The sequence below is a fragment of the Falco peregrinus genome, chromosome 3, assembly GCF_023634155.1.
Source record: "Falco peregrinus isolate bFalPer1 chromosome 3, bFalPer1.pri, whole genome shotgun sequence".
Taxonomy (NCBI): Eukaryota; Metazoa; Chordata; class Aves; order Falconiformes; family Falconidae; genus Falco; species Falco peregrinus.
Window position 1 is genome coordinate 56,150,164 of NC_073723.1, and position 25,980 is coordinate 56,176,143.

The following is a 25,980-nucleotide window of genomic DNA, read 5'->3' on the forward strand; positions in this document are numbered from 1 at the left end:
TCCTGTCCACTGATCATTAAAATCTAATACTGTCTGTCTGGCTTGTTATTTGTCAGAGACTTCAGATGGGGAATTTGGAGAGGTACCTTCTTCACACCTGAGAGGAAGAAAGGATAAGTTCTGCAACGTTTTCAAGAACACCAAACCAAGTTTTCCATGCAGCAATGCAGTGGGGGGTGTGGGGGATGTGTGGGGGGAATGCCTGCTTGAAGAAAGGCAGAAGAATTGAAGAGGGACACAGGAATGTGGATGAAGACCTTAAGCATCTCTAGGGAGGACAAATGTAGATTCAGCAAAGCTTTATGAGACAAAACATCCTGAGATGTCAACAGGTCAGCTGTGCAGCCCACTGTCCTTATGGGGCTTTCCCTGTACATGTACCTGCTGGCCAAGCGACCAGGGTAGCATGCCACAATTTCCCTTCTGCACAGCCCTAGTGGAAAATCAGAATAGTGATGAGTATTTGTATTCTGACATCAGAACAGGGTAGAAAACACAAGAAATTTCTCCTGTTTTTCTAGCCTGATTATCTTTAGGAACAAGACAAGGGAAATCACGGCATGTCTTTTTGTCTGCTGGTTCACATACCTCTAGAGGGTTCTCTCTCTTCCCCCTCTTACTCCTGTACTACACTTGGCCAGTTTCAAGAAAAACTTCATAGATAGATAGGAATCTCAAAGCCTATGAAGTTTTTACGACATTTGGGAAGAGAGATGACCTAGCAGGTGATAGAATCCAGACAGGAAAGAGGCCTTTTAGAGATCCAAACCAGGAAGATGGCTTTAACTGAAGTTCATACCTGGTTGTTATGCAAAAGTCAATCAGTCACAAGAAATTAAGCTGTAAGAAACTATGATCTGCTCTTTGTGGTGCTCACAAACCAACTTCTTAAGTGACTGTACATGCTTTGAGAAGTGTTTTTTACCACTGCTCAATAAAGTTTTTATATGTAATGTCTGTATTATTTGTCTCATGCAACAAACATAACGAATTTGTTACCCTGTCATCAGGGAGATAAGGTGGGGTAACCATTAATTTAAAATGGATATGTAGCCCCAGTACTGCTTGTTTCACAAAGCTGTACAAATTGAACATAAATGAACCACCTGATATGTAGCATCTTGTTAAAGAGTCGTCTTCTCTGACCTCCCATAGCTCTGTGATGGCTGGTATTTGATCTTCTACCTGATTGTTCAAAACCCTTAGGTACTTTTTTCTCCTGCCAAACCCATCTTTCATTTATTCCATTTCCTGCGTTGTATTACAAAATATTGTAAAAATATGATCAGTAGTATTTTATACAGTGTATTCTTCTGAATATGACAGCAGAAATGTGTCTCCTGCTAACATCAGTCCTCGCCATGGGACATTTCTAGACAAGAGGCAGTGGGCACAAACTGACACACAGGAGGTTCCCTCTGAACGTCAGGAAACACTTTTACTGCGAGGGTGACTGAGCAGTGGCACGGGTTACCCACAGGGGTTGTGTATCCTTTAATATACTCACAGGCCATCTGGACATGGTCCAGTTCTAGGAGACCCTGCTTGAGCAGGGGGGCTGGACTAGAGTACTCCCAGAGACCAACCTCAGCCATTCTGTGATTCTTTGGTTTCCACCATCCTTTAGACCTATCTACCAGATGTATGTTGGTGTTGTCCTGTTCTTCCGTGGTGGTTAAACCTTTGTTGCTAGTATATGGCTTCCTAAGTCAGGGAATAAAAGGATGGGGCCTCTCCTGATACTGACTATCTCAGTACAGTCCTACCACTAACAATGTGCAAATCTGGGAAAAAAGCCTGTCTGCAGTTTTTATTAGAGAACCGAATTCCTCAAGATGAAAGCCTCACATGCATTCATTGATCATTTTTAATACCTGTGAAATGCTTCTGAAGAGTGACTTCAAAATACAGCCACTTACAAATGCAGCCATTTAAAACTGCTTGCTGCTTGTGTACTGAAAAACAAGGTGAGAGGTAGGAGATAAGGAAGTATTTGTCCCCTTCAATCATACATCCACACCTTTGGTATCCTGTGTGGATGGACTTTCTCCATTTTTTACATATTATCCAGACTCAACATTCTGTGCAAAAAAGCACACCTAATGGCTTTTCATATCTGGAAAGCCACCTCTTCCTCTCTACTTTTTCCAGTAGGAAATGGGGTGGTTCATCAACAAAGAATGATCTGAGACTCCAAGCTTCCAGATTTCCTTTTGTATTTGTTTTCCCACTGCTACAACAGCCCTCTTTTTGGTTTCTGCTTTGATAGCTGGAATAGGTTCAGTGCCAAACTCTAGGAACATGTCTGTCTGCATACAAAAACCTTGCAACCATCACTGATGGTGTTATCTTGCAGTTGATCCTGTTCTATTGCTTGGTACTTCTTTTTTGGCCAGGGAATGTCCTGATAATTTTTCTGAACTGTCTTAACCATAGCTCCTCAGATTTCTTACATTCCCTGCTTCACAGCTGGTAGTTCATGTGATGGTGGTTGAGTAGTTGAAGTCCTGTAAACCCAGAAGTATGACATTCTGCTTCGAAAACAAATTCTGCAATCCTTTTTTTTCCTGATAGAGAAATGGTAGACTCAAGCACCACGCAAAAAGAAATGAGCATATTACAGGATGTACCTAAGAGGAACTGCTGGAATTTTAAGAAGTAATGTGAAAGTAAAAGATTATGAAATAGGACAGAGGGAATTCTGGGAAGTTCCCTTAATTCCCTTAGAGGAAAGCAAGTACATCTTCACAGGAAAAAACAGCTAGACACAAATCATTGTGGATAGCGTTGAAGACTGGCTCAGCAAAGTGCTTGTTTTGCTGGTACACCACTTCCCTGGGCAGCTGCGCTGCGCCAGCGGAGGTTTTTCAGCTGGGCACACAGTCAAGGAGCGTTGCAATGTCAGCAGCTGTGTGCCAGCTCAGATGGTACTAGTATATTAGTTAACATTGATGTGGCCTAAGAGTATCCATACAGGGTAGTACTATAATTACAGTAGTATGATTGTAGAACTCTGTGGCATATTTCGTAGCGTAGGCAAGCCTTTGTAAAACCCAAGCCTTGCCAGTGTTATGTGAAGCCTTCATTTGTGAAGTCCCATTGACTTCCCCAAGTGCAGAGCTAATTGCATGAGAAGGATCTAAGGGGTTTAATCCTTCTCCTGATACTTCACTGAAAATTAATTTCTTATATATTATGTATGAGTAATATATTTCTGTTTGTACATTAATATTAATGTTGCATATTTTTGAGCACAAGTTCTATTCTGTAGGATTAAATTATCTTGGTAAGTAATAGCCCAGAATTCTGCAGGAACAGAGGTTGAAAGTGGACAATTAAGGGCAGGGAGAGGGTCCTGAGACACGCTTAGGAAAGTGAAATTAATCAGCATTAATTTTCCATAGTGTGGGAGAAAAGTGGTTTTAGTGTTTAAGTAAAACAAAAATAAGGAATATAAAAAGCCCCTGATTTTGCCTTTCTGTTAAAATCCAAAGAGCTTTTACAAAATTTGTGATGGAGAAAAAAGCCAAAAGAGTATTCTCTGGTGTGTACTTGCAAACTATTAATTTTATTGGGCTACATCTGTTGCTGATTGTTGGTGAAGAAAGTAGTGGCTTTATTGAATGACAGTCTGTCTCAGTATGCCATTTTTAAAACAGAAGGAAAAAGGCAACTCTAAAAAGAAAGAGGTCTATCAGCTTACTCAAAATGCCAACTTTTTGCATCTCAGATCTGGCAAGTCATGGTCTACTGCCTGTGCTTTGATGCCGTGTCATCTGCAAAATTATCAGCACAGTCTTGATTGTAGTTTCTCCTTAATGCCCAGAGCTACACAGCTGCTCTGATACTGAATGTTAGGGTTAGCAGCTCTCTGGCTTCAGAGGGTCTCAGGTTGACAACCTTCTTCAATTTTAAATGCAGTGTAAGGAGACGGAAAGAGGTGAGAATACTGACAGAAAGTTCCGTTGCTGACAGTCAGTCCCAAATTCCTGAGCACTGCTCAGCACGTACGCTTGCAGTGCTCAGAGGCTCAGCCTCACCCAGGATCAGGCCCTAGCACAGAAAGAAGCATATTTGTTTTTCAGATCCCACATCAAATTCATAGTACTTAAAGCTGGTTTTACTGATGAACTATGTAAACCCGATATGACTATGAAATAATTGAAAGAAAATAAATATACAGCCACACGCTGCCAGGTTTTAGAGTTACTTTTCTGACAGGTACCTCACTTCAGGTACCTATTGAGTTTAAGGACCAAGAGAGTTGAAGGATTGGAGAGCTCAAAGGGAAGAGATGCAGTTTTGAAATGTTGCGAGATGTGGTTCTTTCTATGTGGGGATGTGAGACATTGCAAGCTTATGCAATTTATTGGCCAGGGGAAGGAAAAGTTTGTAACCAAAAACCATTGAAGACAGACACGATTAAGTGCGGAATGCAGAATGTAAAGGTGAAAGACAGAACAGCAGCTCACGACTTCAAGCAGTGTAGAGAAGGAAGGACTGCTAGAACTAACATTTGTATTTCTGTCTCAGTGCATCTTGTCTATGAAAGCAATTAGTAACCATAATGAAATAAATTAGGAAAAAAAAATGTTTTTCTCCATTTCTTGTTTTGGTTACCTTATGGGATTGATCGTATTCTTTCTCTAGACATGTACATCCAGACCCCGTTACGCTTAAGACCCTGATGAACAAAAGCAGAAGAACAGAAAAGTTCTCATAAAATCATTATGAACATGTTTTTAAAAGCAATGAGGAAATACTAATTAAAGGATGTTGTGTGAGCAATGAGAAGAGTTAGCAATTAGTCAATTCAAAACACATGCAAGGTGACAGTGCCCCATAAGCAAGATAAATAGCTAACTATGCAGTGAAACTTGCTAACATATATTTATTTTTTTAAGAGCTTAAGGTTGACAAAATAAACATCCAGGAAGACAGAAAAGAAATCCTCAAGGTACTGTCAAAAATACTCTGAGCTATGATGAAAAATGGCCAAATGGAAAAATAAGCTGGGACCATGGTTGCTCTTGTGCCTCATGCAGGACCAAGTGCACTGCTAACGCTTAATAAAATAATGATGTAAAAAATCAGCTGGCAGCATTAGGAGTTAGCACTGGCCAGTTGCTGTAGTTAGTGTGTAAGTTTTAACTTGGTTTTGCATATGATTTGTTGGTAGTTATTCACTTTGTCAGGTTACCTTTCTGTTGGTTTAACAGGTTCAATTAGCTCCATCCTGGATTTAATGCGAGGGAAACTGTGAGTGGATGATTGGTCTGGGAGAGGGGAATTACAGGATGTGGGAGGGGTGGCATTGCTCTCTTTTGGCAGCAGCAGATTGTCTCAGCTGAGGCATTGATTCATTCTCTTGGTCTGTGCTGAAACTGAGAGGAGAAAGCCTTGAAAGTCCCCTTTACTGGTGTGACAAGGGTAAATAACGTACCTAGGTGTAAACGGGTAAAAGTTATTGGTAGGTTAACAGGTATGTGTCAAAGCTATTCTTGGTAGTGCATGCAAGAGAGGTGTGAAAGAAATCCAGAATAAACTAGGGATGCCTGCAAGCCTGAGAGACTATGGGCACAGTGCATTAGATGGTATAAGATGTATTTTTCATTATCTCCTATAGGGAACAAGTATTCAGTTAAAAGGGGGATAGAGGATATCCAGAAATGTTATATGTAATCAAGGAAACCAATACTGTTGAAAAAAATGCTTTGTTGTGGGGCTTGTGGCATATCCTCCCCATGGAGAAGAATGAAGTATGGATTAGATGTAATATAATGGAATATAGTATACAAAAAGTGACTTACAAACACAGAAAAATATCCATCCCAAAATTCTCAGAGAAAGGAGCTGAAGATAAAAGGAAACATTAAGCAGATAAATTTGCAGCCTTTTAAGAAGAGGCATCAACAGCCTGGGAAAAGGCTCCTAAACAGACATTTAACAGGGGATGTAAGGATTATGCATGAAATTACTGGTTTGTGAGCTTGACTTAAACAGGAACATAAGAGAAAGCCTAATCAAATAAACGATAGAAGAATACCTAGAAAGTTTGGATTTAATGAAGTATAGAGGGCACAGATTCACAAAGGGAGGATCGTGCTTAAAATTTTCAATAAAGAGTATTTTGAGAGAGTAGCCACAAGTGCTGACGGAGAAGCCTATAAACGTGATTTACCAAGATTTTTGCAAAGCTTTTGAAATGGTATAGCACAAAAGACTAATCTGTTGGGTGAATAAGTATGGCATAGGGAGAGAAACTTTGTTTGATTTAAAAAAAAAAGAAACACTAACTTGGGTACAGAAAGCATCAGAGTCTTATGAATTGAAGCAGGTTAGGTTGGAGGGGTGTGAATAATGGAAAGCCTTAAGAATCATTATTTGCACCAATTTTGTTGAATTTATGCAGCATACCAGTAGTCTGGAAGAAAGAATAAGTAGTAAGGTGATGAAATTCCCTGATAGTACAAAAGTGAGGAAATGTGAGAACAAAATAGGCAGGTGATAAAATTCTGAATGACTTTGACAAGGAGGTGGAGCATGGGCAGATAAGTAGTATATGCAGTTCATTTTCAGGTAATATGCGGCTAGGGAACAGAAAAAGAAGAATGTATGGATACCTCAGACAGTCACAGGGCACAGAAGGCTACACAGAAGGTTCTTCTGCATACTTCTGAAGCACTTCTGAATAGAACTGTGAATCCCCTAGTAGAGTGGTTGTTTTACTTTTTATAAAAGCAAATAAAATTATGGACACACAATTGAAGTACCATTCTTGGACCATTTATAAAAGCAGCAAAGCCTCTTTTGACATGACATGAACACTTTGGGCACCTTTATAAAAATGAAGTTCTGAAAACCATGAAGTGACAAGTGAGGGTCAGGACAATAATTAAAGGTCTAAGTAACATCAGTTATTCAAAAGGTTAGAGAGACGCATGCATATGCTCTGCGTGGATTGGAGGACCAATCCAAGGCTCATTAAATGTAGTCACAGAGAAGCTTTGCATGCTGGAAGGCTTTAAATTGGTTCTGAAAACAGGAACACAAGCAAACAGGAATGCAAAAGGCAACCAGATTGCCCAGTGCTCTTGTGAGACACTTAGTCCAAGCAGTTACTCTTCTAGAACAATTTTGAATGGCCCCAGCAATGACTTGGGCCTCAGATTTACACTTGGTATGTGGAAGACAAATTGGCACTTAGGTTCCTGATAGGAGGAGGTTTAGTGAAGGATTGTCGGCTTGTTTATTGAAGAGTTTTTATGGAAAGATGAGTCCACAATAATAAATTAAATTAAAGGAAAAAAATTAAACCACTTCCTTAATCCCATCTGATAATGTATATATCACTTTCTGTAACAAATCTTTGGAAGTTTTGCAACAAGGTGCAGTTTAGAGCACAATGTGGTTTCTCTAGATATTCTACTGGTCCTGTCTGGGTCCATATGGAAATACACTGGTAAAGGTTGTCTGTGGCCCACCTTTGCCATTACAGAATTACTCTGTAACAAGAAATGTGCTTTGCCTTGTTTTTGTGTTTGGAGGGGAGAACGAGAGTGTTGTCATGTTATGCCTCTCACAGGAGGCTGACAGGTGTCCTCTAGCAAATGCAGTGGTGGTGGCTTAGGGTCCAAGTACTCTCAGCTGTCCACCTTTCATCACTGTGTGGAGCTGATATGCCCTGGGTGGTAAGCTGGAACAGCAAAGCCTGGGTGTCTACTCTGCTCTACCGAGTCATCCATAGGCACAGGTGACTCGGGCAGAGCGGCAGGGAGCTCAGCCAGGGTCCCTTGCTGCAGCTGTTCGCAGGGCAGGGACGGCTGCCACAGCCCCTCACTTCTTTCTTTGTGGAGCCATCTTGTATCGCAAAGAGCTGGAGACACTTGAGAGATTCAAATACCTGCTGGAGTCACAACCCCATTTTATTTCTGTGCTATGCTACCCCAGTGCTGCAAGACTTCTTCCCTGGCTATCCAGGCAAGGGAGACGGAGCTGCAATACCCCAGGGCTCATTTCTGTCCGATTTCCTCAAGTTTCCCCTTTGTGGGAACAGGGAGTGAGGAGGGACTGGGTCTCCCCTGGGATCTTACCTCAGCAGGGAACTGGGACCAGCTGTAAGGCACATCAGGGCCCAGGAGCTCCTGTGAGCAGTTATGAGTCCCATGGTTCTGACAAAGCTTGTGAGACTACAATGTAACTTGCAGTGAAAAATGGCTTTCTTAGAATGCAAAACATACAGAAGTAAGAACATGGGTTTTGTTCAACTTGGTGTAAAAATGAGTGGGTTTGATCACTTTGAAAATCTAAGAGTAAATGGGATTTACTGAGTTTGCTTTTAAAATAAAAACTTAACTGTGCACAAGTTTAGACACTTTGAGATGAGTGTGTGTTGAGCTAATAAAAGTTGATGTCAACATTTTAGAATATGTTTGGAAACAAAAAAGAACTAGTGCTTGATCAAGCTGCAGTCACAAAAACATTCTTCCCTTCATGATAAAAAGAAAATCTCTGTGTGTGATTCTGCAAATATTTCAGATCATCTGAAGAGGCTAGTAAGTGCTAGTAAATTATTATTTTTTGTTGTTGTCAAATGTCTTTCTTTTTTGGCAGTAGACTTCAGAAAACCCCCAACCTTTGTATGTGTTTTCATTATGTACATCAGTCATAATTTTGCCGACAATTCTTGACATGCACTCTGCGTTGCTCTGCTAACAAGAGAAAAGACCAGCCATTAAGTTTATGTTTCTTTGTTTTTGAACAAAGTCACATATCAGGAATAATGCTAGGGGTATGCTAATAAACAATACATAGTGCTAGTCATCAGGGAGTAAGAAATATTTTCTAACTAGTTCTAAAGGGAAACAATGTTTTAAACAAGGGGAGAGTGATTGTTATTTATGCAATATTGTTGTTCTATATGTCAGCATCAAAAAGCATCTTGTAAAGAGCTTAACATAATAAATCGTTGGTCGAGACTATCATTATTTAGAGGTCTTTGATAGATCTAGATGTAGTGCAGTAAGGTTAAATTTACCAATACATAGTAGGAAATCCTTAGATCCAGTCTGAATTTCTACCAATGTTACCAGTGTTGTCACAACAAAAAAAGAGAAAAACTGTTGTATCTTTCAAAACATCTCACTTTACAAATCATAACTGCAAAACTAAGTCAAAGCAGATTTGTTTTCTGGGTGCCCATTGATTTTGTTTGTCTACATAAGGATTTAACTTGGTTACATTTCAGAAAACTAAAACTGATTTAAATGAAAAATGGCAAAAAAAGCTTATGATTGTTTCCACTGAGAAGCAACAGAAAACATTTTGTTAGTGTCATCAAGAAAATTAAAATAGCCTCTGTGTATGAGAAGCAATGGGAGATTTGTAAAGAGGAGCCCTCAGGAACACTTAATTTCAGAGTTGTCTTTGATTAGTCGCTAATTTTTCAGCTAACTTGGTAAGACAAAATGACATAGGTTTAAAATGTCTCTATATTCCTGCCTTCGGGCTTGAAGTAGAAAGATACTTATTGGATGGGCACTTTATCTGTCTGGGACAGGGCATCGAAATTTAGATGCTGATAACAAATCCAGCAAGTCTTCAATAATGTTTAGAGTAAGGTGAAAAAAACCCCATTTTAAGAAATATAATCAATAATACTAGCTGTATGACACTTTTCAGAAGTTAAATATATACAAGACAGGCTGTATTTTTGATGCACATTATCCGGTGAACCCTGCTTCTTCCCCAGCTAATATATATGAAATCTGCAATTTACTACATCTGTGCCAGCTTTTTGTAATGTTACATTCTTTAAAAAATATATGTTTTCCTTTTTTTTTTTTTTTTTCTTTTTGCTGATGTAGGCAAGGTGCCTGTGGCTGTACAGAAAGATACACGTCTCTTGAGTTACTGCCTTGATGTGGCAGTTCAGGGCTTACCTTGCCTTCACTGCATCTTCAAAAGAACAATTGAGCTCTCCAGGACTGTTACCTTAGGACTTGAGTCCTTGATACTACAATTATGCAGTTGAATAATTTTATGAATCTGACTTGTCTCATTAGATGCCTGGATAACTGCAAGTTTTAAGTCTTATGATGAAAAAACAAAATCTTACTTTTAAATATACTCTTAGTTATCACTTTTAAAGCAATGCTATGCAATATCAAATCTCTGGCCAATTCAGGTCAAGAAAAGTAATAAGAGAAAATACAGTCACATTCTTAGGATGTTGAAATGTCTTGGACAAGTGATATACCTTGTAGAAAAGTAAAGTAGCAGATCTTTTTTGAAAGACACCAAAACACAAATGAAAAACTTTTCCTGTGCTCAAAAAGAGCAGAGTAATGCATTTCCTGGTTTATAATGAAATCTGATCTATATACACCATGATATTTAAGTAAGTCAGGGCCAATCTAATGTGGCCAGAAGGATTGCTTTCTGGCTAGTTTCCAGCCAGCCTTCTTAGTTTCAGTACAGGCTTGCCAAGAGATACTGCCCGGATACAGTAACCGTTTGTCCAGCCTAGCAGGGATTTTTCCCTCCTTGAAAAATGGCAACCTGATGGACCATTTGAAATGTATGGTGCAGAGGAGATTCTGCAGACCAGTTAAGAATGAGGGAGAAGCAGATTTCTGATTTCTGTGTTCTGTTCCTGGCTTCTCCCCAGTTCTGTAGTGGGCCTAATCCATTGGTATAAAATGAAGGATTCACGTTGATTTCTGTGTCACTTGGATCACATCCCACATATCTTCACTGCGTTTTGCCTCCCATGAATATAAAACTAGTGTTTTAGCAATACTGGTCTGTCCATGGAGTTAAGAAGCTGAAAAAAAACCCAATCTCTACAGTTTCAGGAAACTCAGATAAAAGCTACTCCAGAGCAGAGTAATTTTTTAATATTAATAATTAAGCCTTAATGAAAACACTGCTGGAGAACTTTAAATGATCACTCAGAACTCAGTATTTTGAGTTATAATGAAATGGTTCCAATTGTATGTTTCAGTAAATTTTATCTACCCTTGTTTCTTTAGAAGAAGACCTACCAGTGCATCAAATGTCAGATGGTTTTCTACAATGAATGGGATATCCAAGTTCATGTTGCAAACCACATGATTGGTAAGTGAAGCACTAAAACTTCTCAAAGACAGATAGCCATTTCTCTTACTCATGATCATCATTGCCTCTAAAATTAAACAGAGTTAAGGAGAAATTAATTGTGCATCCATCAATGATTAACCTAGGCATGATTGATTTTTTTATTCATATTATTAGACTTGATAAAGCATTAGCATATTTTATTTTCTGCAAGGGCTAGTTTAGACTTCTGCAGAGAATTATATATCCACTGCCAGTCAAAACACAGGTGATTAGCAAATTAAACTTCTAATCATTTTTGCATTATTGAAAACAAACTAACAGGAATGGTTAATGAACTGGATGTTAGCTTTCCATAGAGTTTTAGACAGGTTTTAATTTCAGAAGTTATTATGGTAATGACACTACTGTGTACTTCTCAAGCACCTTGGTACCAAAATCAAAACTGGCAAGTTTTTGTCGTTAGGAAGAATAAATAATTCAAATGGCCATAAAATAGTATTGTTTGTTGTGTTTGAGCAGTCCGGAAAAAATCCTAAGTGTATCTCTATACAATTAAATGCTATCATTTATTTGAAAAAATAAGGATTTGTAGTATTTAGTAATGGAATCTGCTCTTTAAGGTACAAACATTTTAAGTCTTTTTGGATTCCTGAATCCTAGCCTGGCTTGATGTTTACAAGGCTGTTACAGTTGTAAATTGGAATAAAACAAAAGCTGCTTTTTCTTTGATATTCATATTTTCCTATTATTTGCTTATTCCCCTAGGTTTTACCCATAATGTTTTCAATTTGGTAACCACTCAGTAATAGCACTAAGAGTTCTATCAACCAATTAAATTTATCAAGCACATCATTTGCCTGCTAATAAGATAACATTGCCGGGGTTGTTTCATTTTGTTTTTAGCCTCTTTTCCAAATTTCACTTTTCAAGGCAGAGATGGATGCCATTGATTTGAAACTCCTGCTTCCCTTATGCTGTTTTTCTTGCTTTAATAATAGAAAAGCATGCAATGCATAGACCAAACGATATGTTATAGAAGCCGGTAATTACATGTCCAACAGAAGAAAATTTGCTGGTTTTTTCATCTTATAACTTAAAAATAATTAGTTTGATGCTTGTTCTTTTTTCTTTCAAGGTAACATGCAGATTTCTTTCATGAGCACTAGTAAATTGGCTGCACTGTAAGAGAAAGTTACCTGCCAAAACTTAATAGCCCATTTTTCTGGGTACTTTATTAATAAGTTTTAATACATTTAGAGCATGGATATTTTATATACTTATCAGAAAAATGAATAAGCACAAAGGACAAGCTGGTTTTGTAAAGGAGCAAAGTGATTTGCCTGTTGGATTAAGCCTTAGTTTTGACATTTTGTGTCTTTGGGGAGGAGATAACTTGAACTGTTTCACAGTATTCAATCTGGGTCAGTAATGTGGAATTTAAAAGTAGGTTATTACCAACAACAGAACTCACCATCTCTGCTGTTTTCTTTGAATCCAGTGTTTGACATGTTCTTAATTGTAGCATATAGTGACACTGAAACGTGACAGGGAATATGGATGCTGTGAGTAAGGGATGATGCTGGAATGGCATAGTAGTGTGTGTGCGCTTGCCACCCACTTCCCAAGTGCCTTACATTTTCAGAATAGGAGTCCACTTCTTTTATGAAATACTCAGATTTTCTTTTCTTTTTTTTTCTTTCTTATTTTCTGGATGAGTTTTGGTAAAGGATCAGAAGGGAAGAGAGAAATTAGGAGAGTCACTAAAGCAGGAAAAATCCAGTTAGCTGGCTTCTGCCTGCAGATCTGAAAAAACTGAGATTTTCTTAAACTGAGCTATTAACTGCCTATGTTTTATTTGTAAAAGCTGGGTGAGGTTGAATGTGAAAGAGAATCTTTTAAAAAATATTTAATTGTTTTGTCTGTGTTGTATCTAATCATGCATGATATTGCTTCATGACATAACCATAGTGACACAGATTTAAACGTGCTTAGTGTAAAATCTTCCCAGTGAAATAAAGAAGGAGTTTGCAAAACATGCAGGGAGATTTGCCGGTCATGCTTGTGGTAATCTGTGTTCAGTGGAAGATTCTTATCTGCACTGCCAGACTTAACAGTGCAGCTCCTAATGATGTAGCCTCGATTAAGCAAATGCAAGGGGATTTTGTGTTGGGGTGGAGTGAAAGGAATATCAGCATTCCAGAGAGTTTTGAATGTGACCTCGGAATTGAAGCACAGGGAAAAATAATTTCTGATCTCCAATTCTGTTAGCCTTCTCACCACTAATTGGATTTTTCCTTAGCTATCTTTCTAATTTCACTCTCCCCCTCTCTCCTTTAATTTATATCATTGTTCACAGGCCTTTTTCCAAGACCATATTCTGTCTAGAGAGAAAGGTTCAAGGGGTGACAGCAAGGGATTTAAAAATTGGCCTTAGTTTATGTACATCTGTAGGTAGGCTTATAATATTCATATATAATACAGAAAACATGCATGCAAACACTTGTGTGAATATATGTAATACATAACCCATGTATATACCCATATATATCTGTGTGCATATAGGATTGAAAAATATATTAGATTAAACACTGAAGTGAATATTGACTTGTGGACACAGCACATTTACCAAACAAAAAAAATGGTTTCCTAAACACATTGGTCCCTCCCTTTTTTACATGTATCTGATGTCTTCTTGCCCTGCTTTCCTAGTAGGAGATTGCCAGAAGACCATGTAGTGTCTTCACTCATCTAGGGAAAGGAAAGTGAGAAGCTTTGGGGAGAGAGAGGAAAAAAAAAGGACTTTAAATATGAGGGAGAGCAAAGGTAATCTGGGAAAGTAGTAGTTAAAAGTAGAACAGTGTGATAATCCCTAGATTAAATGTAGGGACAATAAATGCATTTACAGACATCATCACACAGTGTCAGGAACTGTTATTTCTTCTTGCAGTAAGATGTTAGTATTATCTGTGTTGCAGTTACTGATGGATGTAGTGTCTTACCTGAAGGACTCCATAAGCATAATTCAGGGAAAAGAGAAAAGGAGAGGCAGCTGGGACATGGGACAAACAAGAAGGTGGAAAGTCCTCTGCCAAACTCCACCCAGAAATGGGTGGGAACCACTGGCAGAGATACATGCTCAGCCAGCTGAGAAAAACAGTTTCCTACTCACCATCTTTTTAGCAGTTTGGGTCTCTAGAAAAGTGATGGTGTTCCATCTAATTACTATGCCCCTTGAACATGGTCCTGGGACATAAACTGAGTTCATGTTGCTAAATTCCACACAGAGAAGTTGCATTTTGGAAGGTCACTGAGGCAAAGACATGTTCGTAAAACCCCAGTATGAAACTTAGACTTTTAAATAAGGCAACCAGGATTACTTTGTGGGCTAAAATAGTTCCACCAAGGGTAGGTATTTTTAGGTTGTGAATATGTGTGTGTTTTTGTCTAATCAAATATAATCTCAACTAGACATTTAGCAGGGGAAGAGAGATTAGAGGCTATTTGAAAAGCCTCTTACTCTTCTTTGTTAGGAGGGTATATAGTGTTTTTACAGATTTTATTTTATGTCTCAATCAATTCAACAAGAGGGATTATGCCACCTAATGGAAAATAAAATCTGCAGATGACCCGGTGGAGTGTAACCTTAAGTATCACTGACAACAATACAATTTACATTCATTATTATACAAGTTATATATTAGAAAGATGTCATAGGGATGGCTTTCCTCAGTAACTGTATGTTCATTACTTCTAGAACTTACCATTTAAAAACTGTTCTGCAGCCTTTAATAGAGTCTTCCCAACATCTTTGTGATGGGACAGGGCAATAAGCCTTTTCCATTGAATAGATAAGGACAAAGAGGTGAGGAAGTGGGATTCCTTGCTTGCATTAAGTGAGTGAAAGTTCAAGAGTTCTGACTACTGGATCTGTCTGCACATTTCTAGACACCGTACTTTGTCAAGCAACGCCCGTGTTTGCTTAAACTACACACTGATTCAAGCTTAGGCTAGGGGATGCCAGCTGACAGAAAGTGAGGCAAACTGTGGGCTTTTTTAAATGGGTCCTCTGTTTAGACATTATTTTGGACATGGGTATAAGCATGTACTTTTGTTTGGATAATCATGAGGATGATCGCCAAATGAAAACACGTTTGTCAGTGTGTGTATTGAAATTTGCTGGTAAAAGTTTCTCAGCTTTTTCGTGGGAAAGGAGGAAACATTAATCCAGGTGTGTTTCATATGGGTTTAGGAAGTGCCAACATGAACGTTAATTCTTCAGCTGCCTTCTTTCTTTTACCTCTCCCTCCTGGTGGAATACATAAACATTTTTAGCAGCTTTCAGAAAATTGTATTTCTGTGTGCATGGTGTCTGGAAAAGAGAGAGGTTTCTGGCATCTCTTTGTTTTCATCATAGTTTACAGTTGGCATTTGACCTGAGAGGGTAGGAAGAGAATCTGCCATTGTTTGTGTTCTGTTTGCTGCAATCCATTGCTCCTCCTATTATTTTCCCTGTTATTTTAAGCAGAGAAGCTAAACATTGTTTTTTCTTTCACTGATTCCTTTCCATATGTAGTATCTGATGCAGTTCCATGTAAATAGACTAAACAGTTGCCAGAACAGTTGCCTAGGATTTTGCATACATGCACATACAGAATGGCTCAGAACTGGGAGAGTTCGGACATGGTTAACTCAGAAAAGGAATTACTCTGTATAAAATGATGAGGCTCAACAGCAGTAGTGTAAATTTGTAAGTACTCTGAGTAAAGTGCTGTTAGGCATGAGATAATGTAAAGAGATGACATTGCCAAGAACTATTTATGAAGAGCTTAATTTTTTTCACTCTGATAATTCTTGACCAATAATTACCAGCTTCTAATTATCTATTTTAGTTAGAAAGAAATCTCTATCACTATGGAGGTTGGCATTGCAACTAGCGCATAAATCCCCAAAGAGGTAAATGTGTTCCAAACAGCCACAAACAACTGTCTCATGAAACATAGTGAGCAAATTGCGAGCCGCTGGCTGTGCACAACAGAGCAGCACATTTACCATTGAGGACTGATCAGGCTGACAAAGAGAATGATAAAAGGGGGGAAACAGCCACAATCTTTGTAGTTTGCTGCTACTTTTGTCGATGAAGAAAGCGAGCCCCAGTGTCATAGTAAGAGCCGCTACCCCTCTGAAGAGTTGTGGAGCAAAGGGGAAGGGTGTCACAGACAGGATTCAGTACCTTTTTGCAACCCTACTTTAGACAATTCCTATATAGATAGTTCCTATTAAGTAAATAGAGTTTTCTTTCTTTAACCTTTTCAGTATCATGTATAAAACACATTTTGTGAAGTCTGTTGGCGGGGGGGAGCTTGTTTTTGAGGGGAGGTTGTTGTGTAGCATTGAGCAAGGTAGCAGGTGTGAGCAGGAGGAGGGAATGAAGGGAAAGAAAAAAAGATGACGAGCACCAAAGTTAGGAAGCAAACAGGATGAAGGAATCCTGCAGTTGACAAGAAGAATTCTGGTTTACACCAGCAAAGACTTCATTAAACCCCAAGGAAACAAATCTATGCTGGAACAACTGTAGTTTAAAAAGAAGAGTATATATAAAGTGGGATCTAATATTTTAATTTCTCTGCAAAGAAATTTTACAGCTATGTTTTACAATAACAAGTAGTATGTAACCATTAGAAGACGTAAAGACACATTTTAGTGCAACTCATGATTTTTGATTTTTTCAGTGACAGTGGTACAAGTATATAATACGTATATATGTGTTGTGTGGATATGCATGTTTGCATTATGCATGTATTAACTGCATGCATAATAAACCTATAAAAATAAATCATCTTATTTGCCTCACATTTGTGTGTTGTACGTTACAGTACATGTGGACAACATCACTAATGTCAAGACAAAGGAAATACCTCAGTTGGCTTTCTGGACCCCAAGAAAATTTTAGTCTGGTTGTAATAGCATGTGACATTCACACATTCTGTTATTTGTCTAATACCTAAGGTCATTAAACCCCATGATTTTCCTTTCTCTTAAGCAGAAAGCTGTGCCAGGCAACTAATAGTTGTTGCACCATGTTGACCTTAAGTAATACATCTTCAGAACATCAGTTTAATCACTGTACAGTAAAACTGACATTGTGAAGTCCCTCTTACCTGAGGTTTGGAGAAGAAGAATACAGAGATTACACATCTACACACTAGAGGAGGAAGGAGGTGGAGACTTCCTTTTGTCAGTCATCTTTCACTGATTCCTGAGTAGTAAGAAATGGAAATTGTTGATTTATAGTGAGGAGACGGATCATGCTCTTGTAGCATCAGAAAATCATTTGGATGCCTGGGAATCTCCTATTTATGGACAGAGCTGGCAAGAAGTTCTCTAAAAGTTAGAGGGAACTTGGTCACCTTGTCTGCAAAATGAGGCAATGTAATTGAATTACCCAGGAAAACCAGCATTTGGAGTTAAATCTGAGAAAACGAAAGGTTTATTTTGTGAGGAGCTGGGTTACAAAATCGGCGAAATCTGTGCTGTTTAATACTAACAGGAAGCTACTCTCCTGTGGGCAATGCTGGCTTATTTGAAAAGCCCATAAAGGGTTTCTGCATGGACCATACAAAAGGGATACTTTCTCTTTAATAGCCATCTGTACAGGAGAGATGAGAAGTGGGCCAGGTCATCTCTCCTCAGCTGTCATGATATTAACGTAGGTAATGGAGCAAGCTCTGCGTTCTGCTGGGTGTTGTTTTTCATAGATGTTCATCGATTTACACAGATAATTCTATTTATTTCTTAGAGTTGGTCCAAGCAAACCAGGCAGAATAACAAACACCAAAGCATTTCAAATGACTTTATCTTTGTTGTTTTGTAATGTAACTTTTGTCTAAAAAATGGTGTCACACCTACTGTGCAGATGGCTGCATGATTTGTAAACCAGCCAAAACATTTAAACAAATGTGTGATCTGGGGATAGATTAAATAAAGGATAAAATGGAGTGTGGACCACAAATTCTAATAATCAGATGATTTTAAGTTGTGTGTAGTGTGGAGCGATGGTAGCAGCGATAGCAGGGAACGCTTGCCAATGACAGCAAGGTGCCTTACAGATCTCAGGATGGAGCCTGTGGCCTAGTAGGCCTCAGTTTGAGAGCTGCACATTTGCTGTACAGCTGGCAGCTCTGTATGGGGACATCAGATAAAACTTATGTAAAATGAAGTGTTATTGCTTAGTATGAAATTGTGCAGAGAGGGAATTTGCAGACAGTAACTGAAAACAGAATTCATGGTACCAATGAAGCAGACTGTAAATATGAAGAGGCTTTAATTATCTGCGCAATTTAACAAAAAATTCAGGATGTATTCGGAAATGGCAAAGGCAGCTGTAAACATGCTAGAGCACCACCGTTCCCTGGGCTTCAGGTTGTGTGTGTCACCTATTTGGGCGGCAGGCGCCCTGCCACCCCCCACCCCCGGGTGCGTACCTTCGCCCACCAAGCTGCATTGCTCGCAGCTGGCACTTCATTTCAGGGGTCTGAAGCAGGAACGGTTGCTTGCTTTTTGAGACAGCTTTCAGGAAAGACTGTCCAGGCTTTTAAAATCACAGATGGTTCAGTCAGGACACAGTCTGCAAATGTCCATGAGCCTTTTTTTTGGGAGCTAGGGGGGGACACGACACCTTGGACTCAAAAATTTCTAATAAAATAGAATGAAAATGTCTTGTTATTTAATCATATTATTAGTAATATAATAATAGTAATGATTATACTACTAAAAGAAGCATTTGAAAAATATCCACAGTTCAGGCTGGAGTTCATTTTATAGAGAAACGAGGCAAAGCACACAGAAGGTTTAGATTTTTCCTGCAGAAATGCCTGTGGTATGAATAGTGCTTGAGGGAGGGGATGCTATCGAAAGGTAACACCAGGCAGTATGAAAGTTGTTCCTTTCCCTCTACCTGCCATAAGATTCGCCTCCAAACCACTGCAGTGATATACCGTGCATGTTAATACTGAGGCACCACGGGCTGAATTAATGGCACGGTGTCTGCCTTCCCTTTTGTTCTTTGTTGCTGACCATTTGTATTGCAGGCTTTATCAGTAGCCTTAGCGCATTCCTTCAGCTGTGTTTAGCTGTCAGCACAGAGGGTAGCCTCACCATCGCTTTTCTAAATCGTCCCTGTTCCGAGCAGAGAAGCCTCCGACTCTTCGACATAGCAGCGCGTCCTGAGGTTTCTCCCTGCCATGTAAGCGCAGGAAGCAAAACAAAAGAAGCCAATATGGAGAGTGGGTGTCGAACTTCAGCTGCTCATATTGTTGCATTTGGTGAGCTGACGGGGTTTCGTAGGTCACCTTTAGAATTATGCCTATGACAGCAGTAGCTACCTGCCAAGATTGCAAGGTATCTCACAGCTCTCAGGATGGAGCCTGTGGCCTGGTAGGCCACCGTTGGAGGGGTACACATTTGCTGTACAGCTGGCAGCACTGTATGGGGCAGCAGTGTGGGCTGTTAGGGAGCTGGAAAGGAGACAAGCATGAAATTTCTTCTAACCCCAACTCTGTTTTTCTGTACTGTTGGCTGCTTCTCAGTTCCTTGACAAAAAAACCAATCAGGCACCCTTTAATCCGCCTGTGATTACCAGTGGTATAAAAAGAGAAGCATAATGAGGAAAAATGCCTCGTTTTGTTGCCTTCAAAAGCCAACAAATTGGAGTTAACTTGACAGGAAGTGGCTTAATAATTAGATTATTTATTTATTCCTGACACATATCCCCCTGTTACTAGTCTCAGGAGATCCTGTAGATGGTACGATTTTCAAGCTGCCATTACTTCGCTGTCTTCTGTGAACAAAGAAGCTACTGTCTATCAGTCAATTAAATGCACTCTTTAAGCAAAGGCTGAGAAGTCCTCAATGGATAGAGCCCTGGGACATTGTGGCTGATGATTCCTTTCTCTGTACTGTACATCACACTCTCAACTACGGTCCCCACAGAGATGGAATAAAGTCATGCATTAAAATATCACTTGTTGATTTGTTTGCTAATGAAGAGCCATTGAAATGTTTGTGTATTTCTGTGGCAAAATTGTTGATAAAAGGACTACTTGCTTGCATATCTTACTTTATCTTCAGTAAGCACTTATTTAAGACTTACTAAAATTAAAGTCAACAAATTAAGGAAAAAACAGGGAGATGGATAATATTGGTTTACTTGCAATTCACATCAATGTAAATAACACTGAGGACAGCAAGAAGAGAGAAAAGGGAATAACAGTACTTCAACCATGTCTGTTATAATTTTCTTCATTAGTAACAATAAGGATCTCTGGTGTGTTTTTTTTTCTGCTGTGGTAGTGGGCACCCATTTCAAATAATGAAAATGCTAAAGGATCAGTTTTAAAATTATCCTGGACATCTAAGAACATGGTATTTTTTTTAAAAAAAAGGAAAACTTGAGTCTTTGTTTCTGGGTTTTTTTGCATTTCTTTTTGGATTTTAAATATGCCCAGTTAACAAAAACTTCCATTGTTTAGAGATTAACTGTGCACAGATGGTTAGCCTCTTAGCTGAGAAAAGTACAACCATGTCAAGCTAGTTAGTAATGCTGGTTAAGGGTGCATACTTAATGCAAAATCAGCAATGTTGTCCAAATCCGGGGCCTCTGAGCTTAATGACACCCCCCCTTACCCTCCCCCCAGCCCCACCAGGCTTCTTAACTGTATTTTATAGTCTCTGTGTATTTGCCCTCCCATCATTCTTCTTCCACCCTGCAAGAGCCTGGGTTACCAGAGTGGACCAGTGTAGACTTTGGGCCAGGCTGGATAGAGGGGTTTTTGAATTATACTTTTTTTTACAGAAGTCAACATACATGTATACCTGTCTTCACGCTGAAAATCATTAATTGGCAACATCCATCTGGAGTTGATGCAGGTCTTATGCTGCTTGTCTTAAAAAGCTGTATTTTCTTTTAAGAAATATAGATAGTGCTGTAGCAGTTCTCCAGTGAATTAGCTTTGTTCTGACTTTAACCTCTGTATGACCATTTAATATATATTTATATATATATAAATATATATAAAAATAAAGTCACACATACCAGGATTATTGTTTTCAATGAACTTAACAACAAGCTATAGGGAATTAATTCAAACCAGCCTCAAATTGGAGTGTTTCTTATTCCTATCCTGTTATTCCAACTCATTTTATTAGAAAAAGCTTAGATACTCAGAGGTGTTCTATAATAGAAAATGAATTTGAAACCCATTCATTAATTGGTGATTAATACATTTCAGGATTAGTTTAAGCAAGGCCCTACCTCCTGCCCAGTCAAGTATGTTCTGGTTAATATCCAATTATCTGCACCTTCGTACTTATTATGTCTTAATATTTCGGATATGATAACCAGAAACTTGAGAGTAATGCTAATGAGGAGAGTAGAACAGGAATTAACCAGTGACATACTCAATGATCCTTGCTGAGGAAAGTAACTCCTTCTGTCTCCTCAGCACAGTGGTCGAGCTACCACCATGCTTTCAGTAAGCAGTACTTCCAATTCAGCCTTCACAGGAGCTTAGAATTCTCTTTAGGTATCCTTATTCTTACATGCCTTATAGACCATGTATGGTCAGGAGATACTCCTGCACACCCTTTTTCACATGTAGAGTTACTTTCTTTAAGTGGAGCCAGTGGAAAATCATTAGTAAAGTGAAATGGTGATACCTACGTAAAATACAAGCTGGTTTGTGATTGAATGCACTTTCTTATATACACAGGTGTATGTATGAGTATATAAGCTGAACAGCCTATCTATCATGTCCTTCATCTTGTAAGACAGCTGCTTTAGTGACCAGCAAACCAGATAGAAATGTCTGTGAAGTAAAAAAAGATCTAAATGATAAATGTGAAATGTAAATATTGCCAAATTAAAATTTTCTGTGCACAAAAATGTCAAGCCCTTAAAATTCAATCTCGGGATTCTTGCCTGTGAAAAATTATTATACGCCCTCTTAGTGTTCTATGCAAGTAAGACCATGGGACCACCATATCAGTGGGGCAGAACTGAGTAATCATGTCATGTGGCCTTAAACTAACGTAATTATAGAGGTAAATTCAATGTATAAGGAGGAAGAAAGACGAAACATTCCTTTTGGCAGATTTATTTTTCTTAACTAAGCTGCTGTTTGAATACGTGTGCAATTCAGGGCATTAGGAGAAGCCCCAGAGGAAATGAAGTAGTGGGCAGAGTGAAGGAGACCTGCTCAAAGGTGCAAAGCCACAAAACACATTATTTTTATTACATGAATATAATCCGATATATGTAGTACTTATCCAAGAGACTTTACAGAATACGCTATTCATAGTTTGTTGGACAAAGCTTATTTTAAAGCACTGCCTCATTCACTGTGTTTATACTGAAAGGTACGAGTCCTAGGTCTGGATTAGACTGAATGATAAAAGGAATAGTATATTTGTATAATCAAATGCAACCATAAAACACATGTACAGTGGCCAGAGTTAAGGATATGTCTGTAACATCCTGTTTCAGATTTCTCTTCCCAGTGTCTAGCCATACAATTTGAATTTTCTGTCACACAGTATTAAGAGTGCTGTAGTTCAGGACCTCAGCAGTATATTCTTAATATCTAGCTGTTTGGCTAGGCACCCTTTCTCCCAACTCTCTGGCACACATCATTCACAATGAACCCACTGTGCTTCTGGCTTCATTGCTTTTCATTGCACACCTACGCAAGTGCCAAGACATTAGATAACCGTGCAAAAAAAATAATAATCCCCCCTACAAGTCCCCCAGATGAGACTCCTGCAGAGCACTGTGTAATTCTTTGAATAACTTGGGAGATGTTGATGTTTACTACCTCATTCAATTAGACATTCAGAGGTAACGCAGCCTTCCATTTGCTTTGAAGTTTGGTTAAAAAGCCTAACCCAAATATCACTTAGTGCAAAGTGTGATTTGCAAACTGTCATAACATGATCAAATCAAAACCAATTTTCACCAGAACAGTTAAATACTCTTTTCTTCAGCTGAGTGACATTTCCCTGCCAAATTTGAACTTTTAACCCACATTGCTCCTTGTGTGCTGTTACTCTTCAAGTCAGACTTAACAGGGATGGTGGTTTTAACCTTTTTTGATTAAAATATAGCTAAGCTTAAAAAAAAGAAGGGTGAAATGAAAATAAAATTAAATAAGTGAAAAATGAAATCAATAGGCTTGGGCAGAGAGCTAGCGTAGAAAACTTAAATCTTAGGGTTACCTCTTAATAATGGAAAAGTTCTATACTTTTACCTGCTGCTGCATTTGCACCAGTGATGGAGTATGCCTAGCAGTACAGACTGGAATTGTACCGCCAGGAAAAATCCTTCATAGTGGTGCATGGGAATAAATTAGATGACAGAAAATAGGACTCTAATTTCTATGATATGTCACCTAGGTTATCGTATTTTACATCAACTGCCGCTTTTGTGCTGCATGTGCATCTCTTTCAACCCTTGCAATGGGTCTTCCAGGCCAGCCTTTTTGTGGGCTGGTGATTTTCTTTGTCTCCTTCAACCTAAAGCTTCAGTAGAAGTTCTCTTCTGTGACAAGAGAAGCACCCTCAACGCACTCCAGCTGCCTTTTTTTCTTAAATGTATCCTTCCCATTCATCTCTTTAAAAAGCAGATTTGGAAGGCTCTTTGACTCTGAATTCTCCTTCACCATTATCTCCAACAAAATGCAGTTAACTTTTTCATGGCATTACAGTCTCTCTCTCTCTCTCTCTCTCTCTCTCTCTCTCTCCTTTTGCTTTATGGTGTTCTCCTTTCTTGTTTGGAGGGGGAACTCCTTTTTTCCAAGTCTTGTTTTCAAGTCTTTACTTGACAATTTTTGTTTCAGAATGTCGAAACAGGAGTCAGAATGGGTGCAAGTTTGTGGCGGTTCCAGCATTCCCGATGACTTCTTCACTAGCCTAGAACAAGTTGTTGAAATGTGAAATGGAGACAGTACTTACAGAGATTTTTCAAGACAAATTAGTTAATTTACATTAGGAAGGAAAAGTACTGTAATGCTGTAAATAGCAAGCTACTAAATTATTTGTATTCTTTATTATCTCTTGGCTCATAGGGAGTTCTGCTGCTTGCCTTAGAGCTCCCAAATCTGGTTCATGTTTCCTATCCATTTCAGAGCCCAATCTAAAAAAAATTGGTTCTCCTCTTTTGATGTATCATCACTTCTTAGAGATGTGGTCCAGCTGATTTCTATTCTTGACATCACCTTCTCCACAGAACAAAAATTGTCCTTCATTTCTTCCCCAGTCAGAACCAGTTAACAGAAAGAGAGTTAACAGAAATTGTGACGGCTTCCATGAGTCAATAACATTGGCTTATTCCTTTTCAGAATTTGTCCTTTATCACTGCAATTCTGAAAGTTGTTTCAAGGTCTGTCTACTCTGTGGGTCCTGTACCTTGCACAAATCTCATTCTCAATTTCTATATATTCTGCTCTCATATGAAAACATTTCTTTTCTCCCTTGCCTAAGCCAGTTGTATTTCTTTGTCTTCCTTGGCTATCATTAATTTGCAACCGGTTAGTGCCATGCTTTTGTAATGAATTTGTGCATTCACACTATAAAATATATTGACAGTCTTTAGCTTCAGTCACTTATTGTGGCACTCGGCTAAGTCTTGTAAAAATGACACACTTGTGCACCTTCAGGAGAGTTTTCACTTTTCAGTATTCTCTGCTGAAATTACCTTCTTTTTAATATATAGTCCTGATTCAGTACCAACTATAGCTGGCACCACAGATCTTACAGCTTTAAATAGTATGCCTTAATATTGCCCCCTTTGTATGCTGTATTGTAATGAAGCAACATCACTAAATTGCAGTGGAGGGTGATTGTTGCATGGGGATGACTACTACACCTTGGGGTCTATTTGCACCACATTATTTTTTTATTGTTGTTATTACAACCCATCTTCTTTACTCTCATGATGCCAAACTTGCTGTTGGACATCCGCGCAGCGCAGGGGATCTTTAAAAACATTTTGGACATCAGCTTCTCTCTTAGGTACACACCAATGACTGTTCAGTTCCAGGCTCTGGTATCCTGGGTGGCTTTGCAGTACTTCAGTGATGCCAGCTTGGCCTGTTCACTAGACTTGCGGTGTTCTTCATCATTTGCTCTTAAAAAAATTAGTTTGTTGCTGATAGAAGTGACAGGCATTTCTTGCTAAGCATTTTCAGACAGGAACAATACTAGATTTCAAACAAGTGGAACATGCTTTTTTCCCTTCTTGCTATTCCCCATGCATTTGACAATACAGAAGAGTACAAAAATGATTTTGCTTGAGCTGTTTCCTTTCCTTTTGGCACTGTGTTCACATTGAAAGGAAGAATTATAGCAGTGGTATCAGTTTATCATCCAGTGCCACGATCTCAAGGAACCTTCTGCAAAACTCGGTTTCACCCAAGTAATAAAAATTATTATTGCTGTAAAGATACAAATATTTTAATAAAGACATATTCTTTTCAAAAATCTTCCCAATGTACAGAGACAGTGTCTAAATACAAACTTCAGGAAGGCAACAGTGTAAATTGCTGCAAGAAGCAGCCTTCATCCATGAAGGCAAGTTTTAACTGATTTGTCAGATGATGTCAGTGGAAGATAATCATTGATTTCATATGTGTGGAGGTCAAGAAATTGTCCTGTGTTCTACAGCAACAGGGAAGCTCAGGAGATCGCAACTGACATATTTTACTGAAGGTACAAAGAACTGTTGCCCACTCCCCTATGCCCTCATCGCTTTAGCCTGATGCCTGATCACTTACACTTTTCATACGTTTGGTAACAATGTTCCTGTCACCCCTCCCACTGTAGCCTGGAGAT

The 25,980-nt window shown here is 38.8% G+C and overlaps 1 protein-coding gene across 9 annotated transcripts in view; it reads left to right on the forward strand.

Annotated features, from left to right (window-relative positions):
* The window catches only part of ZNF521 (zinc finger protein 521), a 232,381-nt gene that overhangs the window by 102,343 nt on the left and 104,058 nt on the right, over window positions 1–25,980 (forward strand). For 8 of the 9 annotated variants that reach the window (XM_027795132.2, XM_027795133.2, XM_027795134.2 and 5 more), the window contains one exon: window positions 11,034–11,118. In XM_027795132.2, the coding sequence (XP_027650933.1) occupies window positions 11,034–11,118 (85 nt within the window). Of the gene's footprint in view, window positions 1–56; window positions 962–11,033; window positions 11,119–25,980 lie in introns of those variants that run through there. The other variant, XR_008746244.1, reaches the window with a different exon arrangement.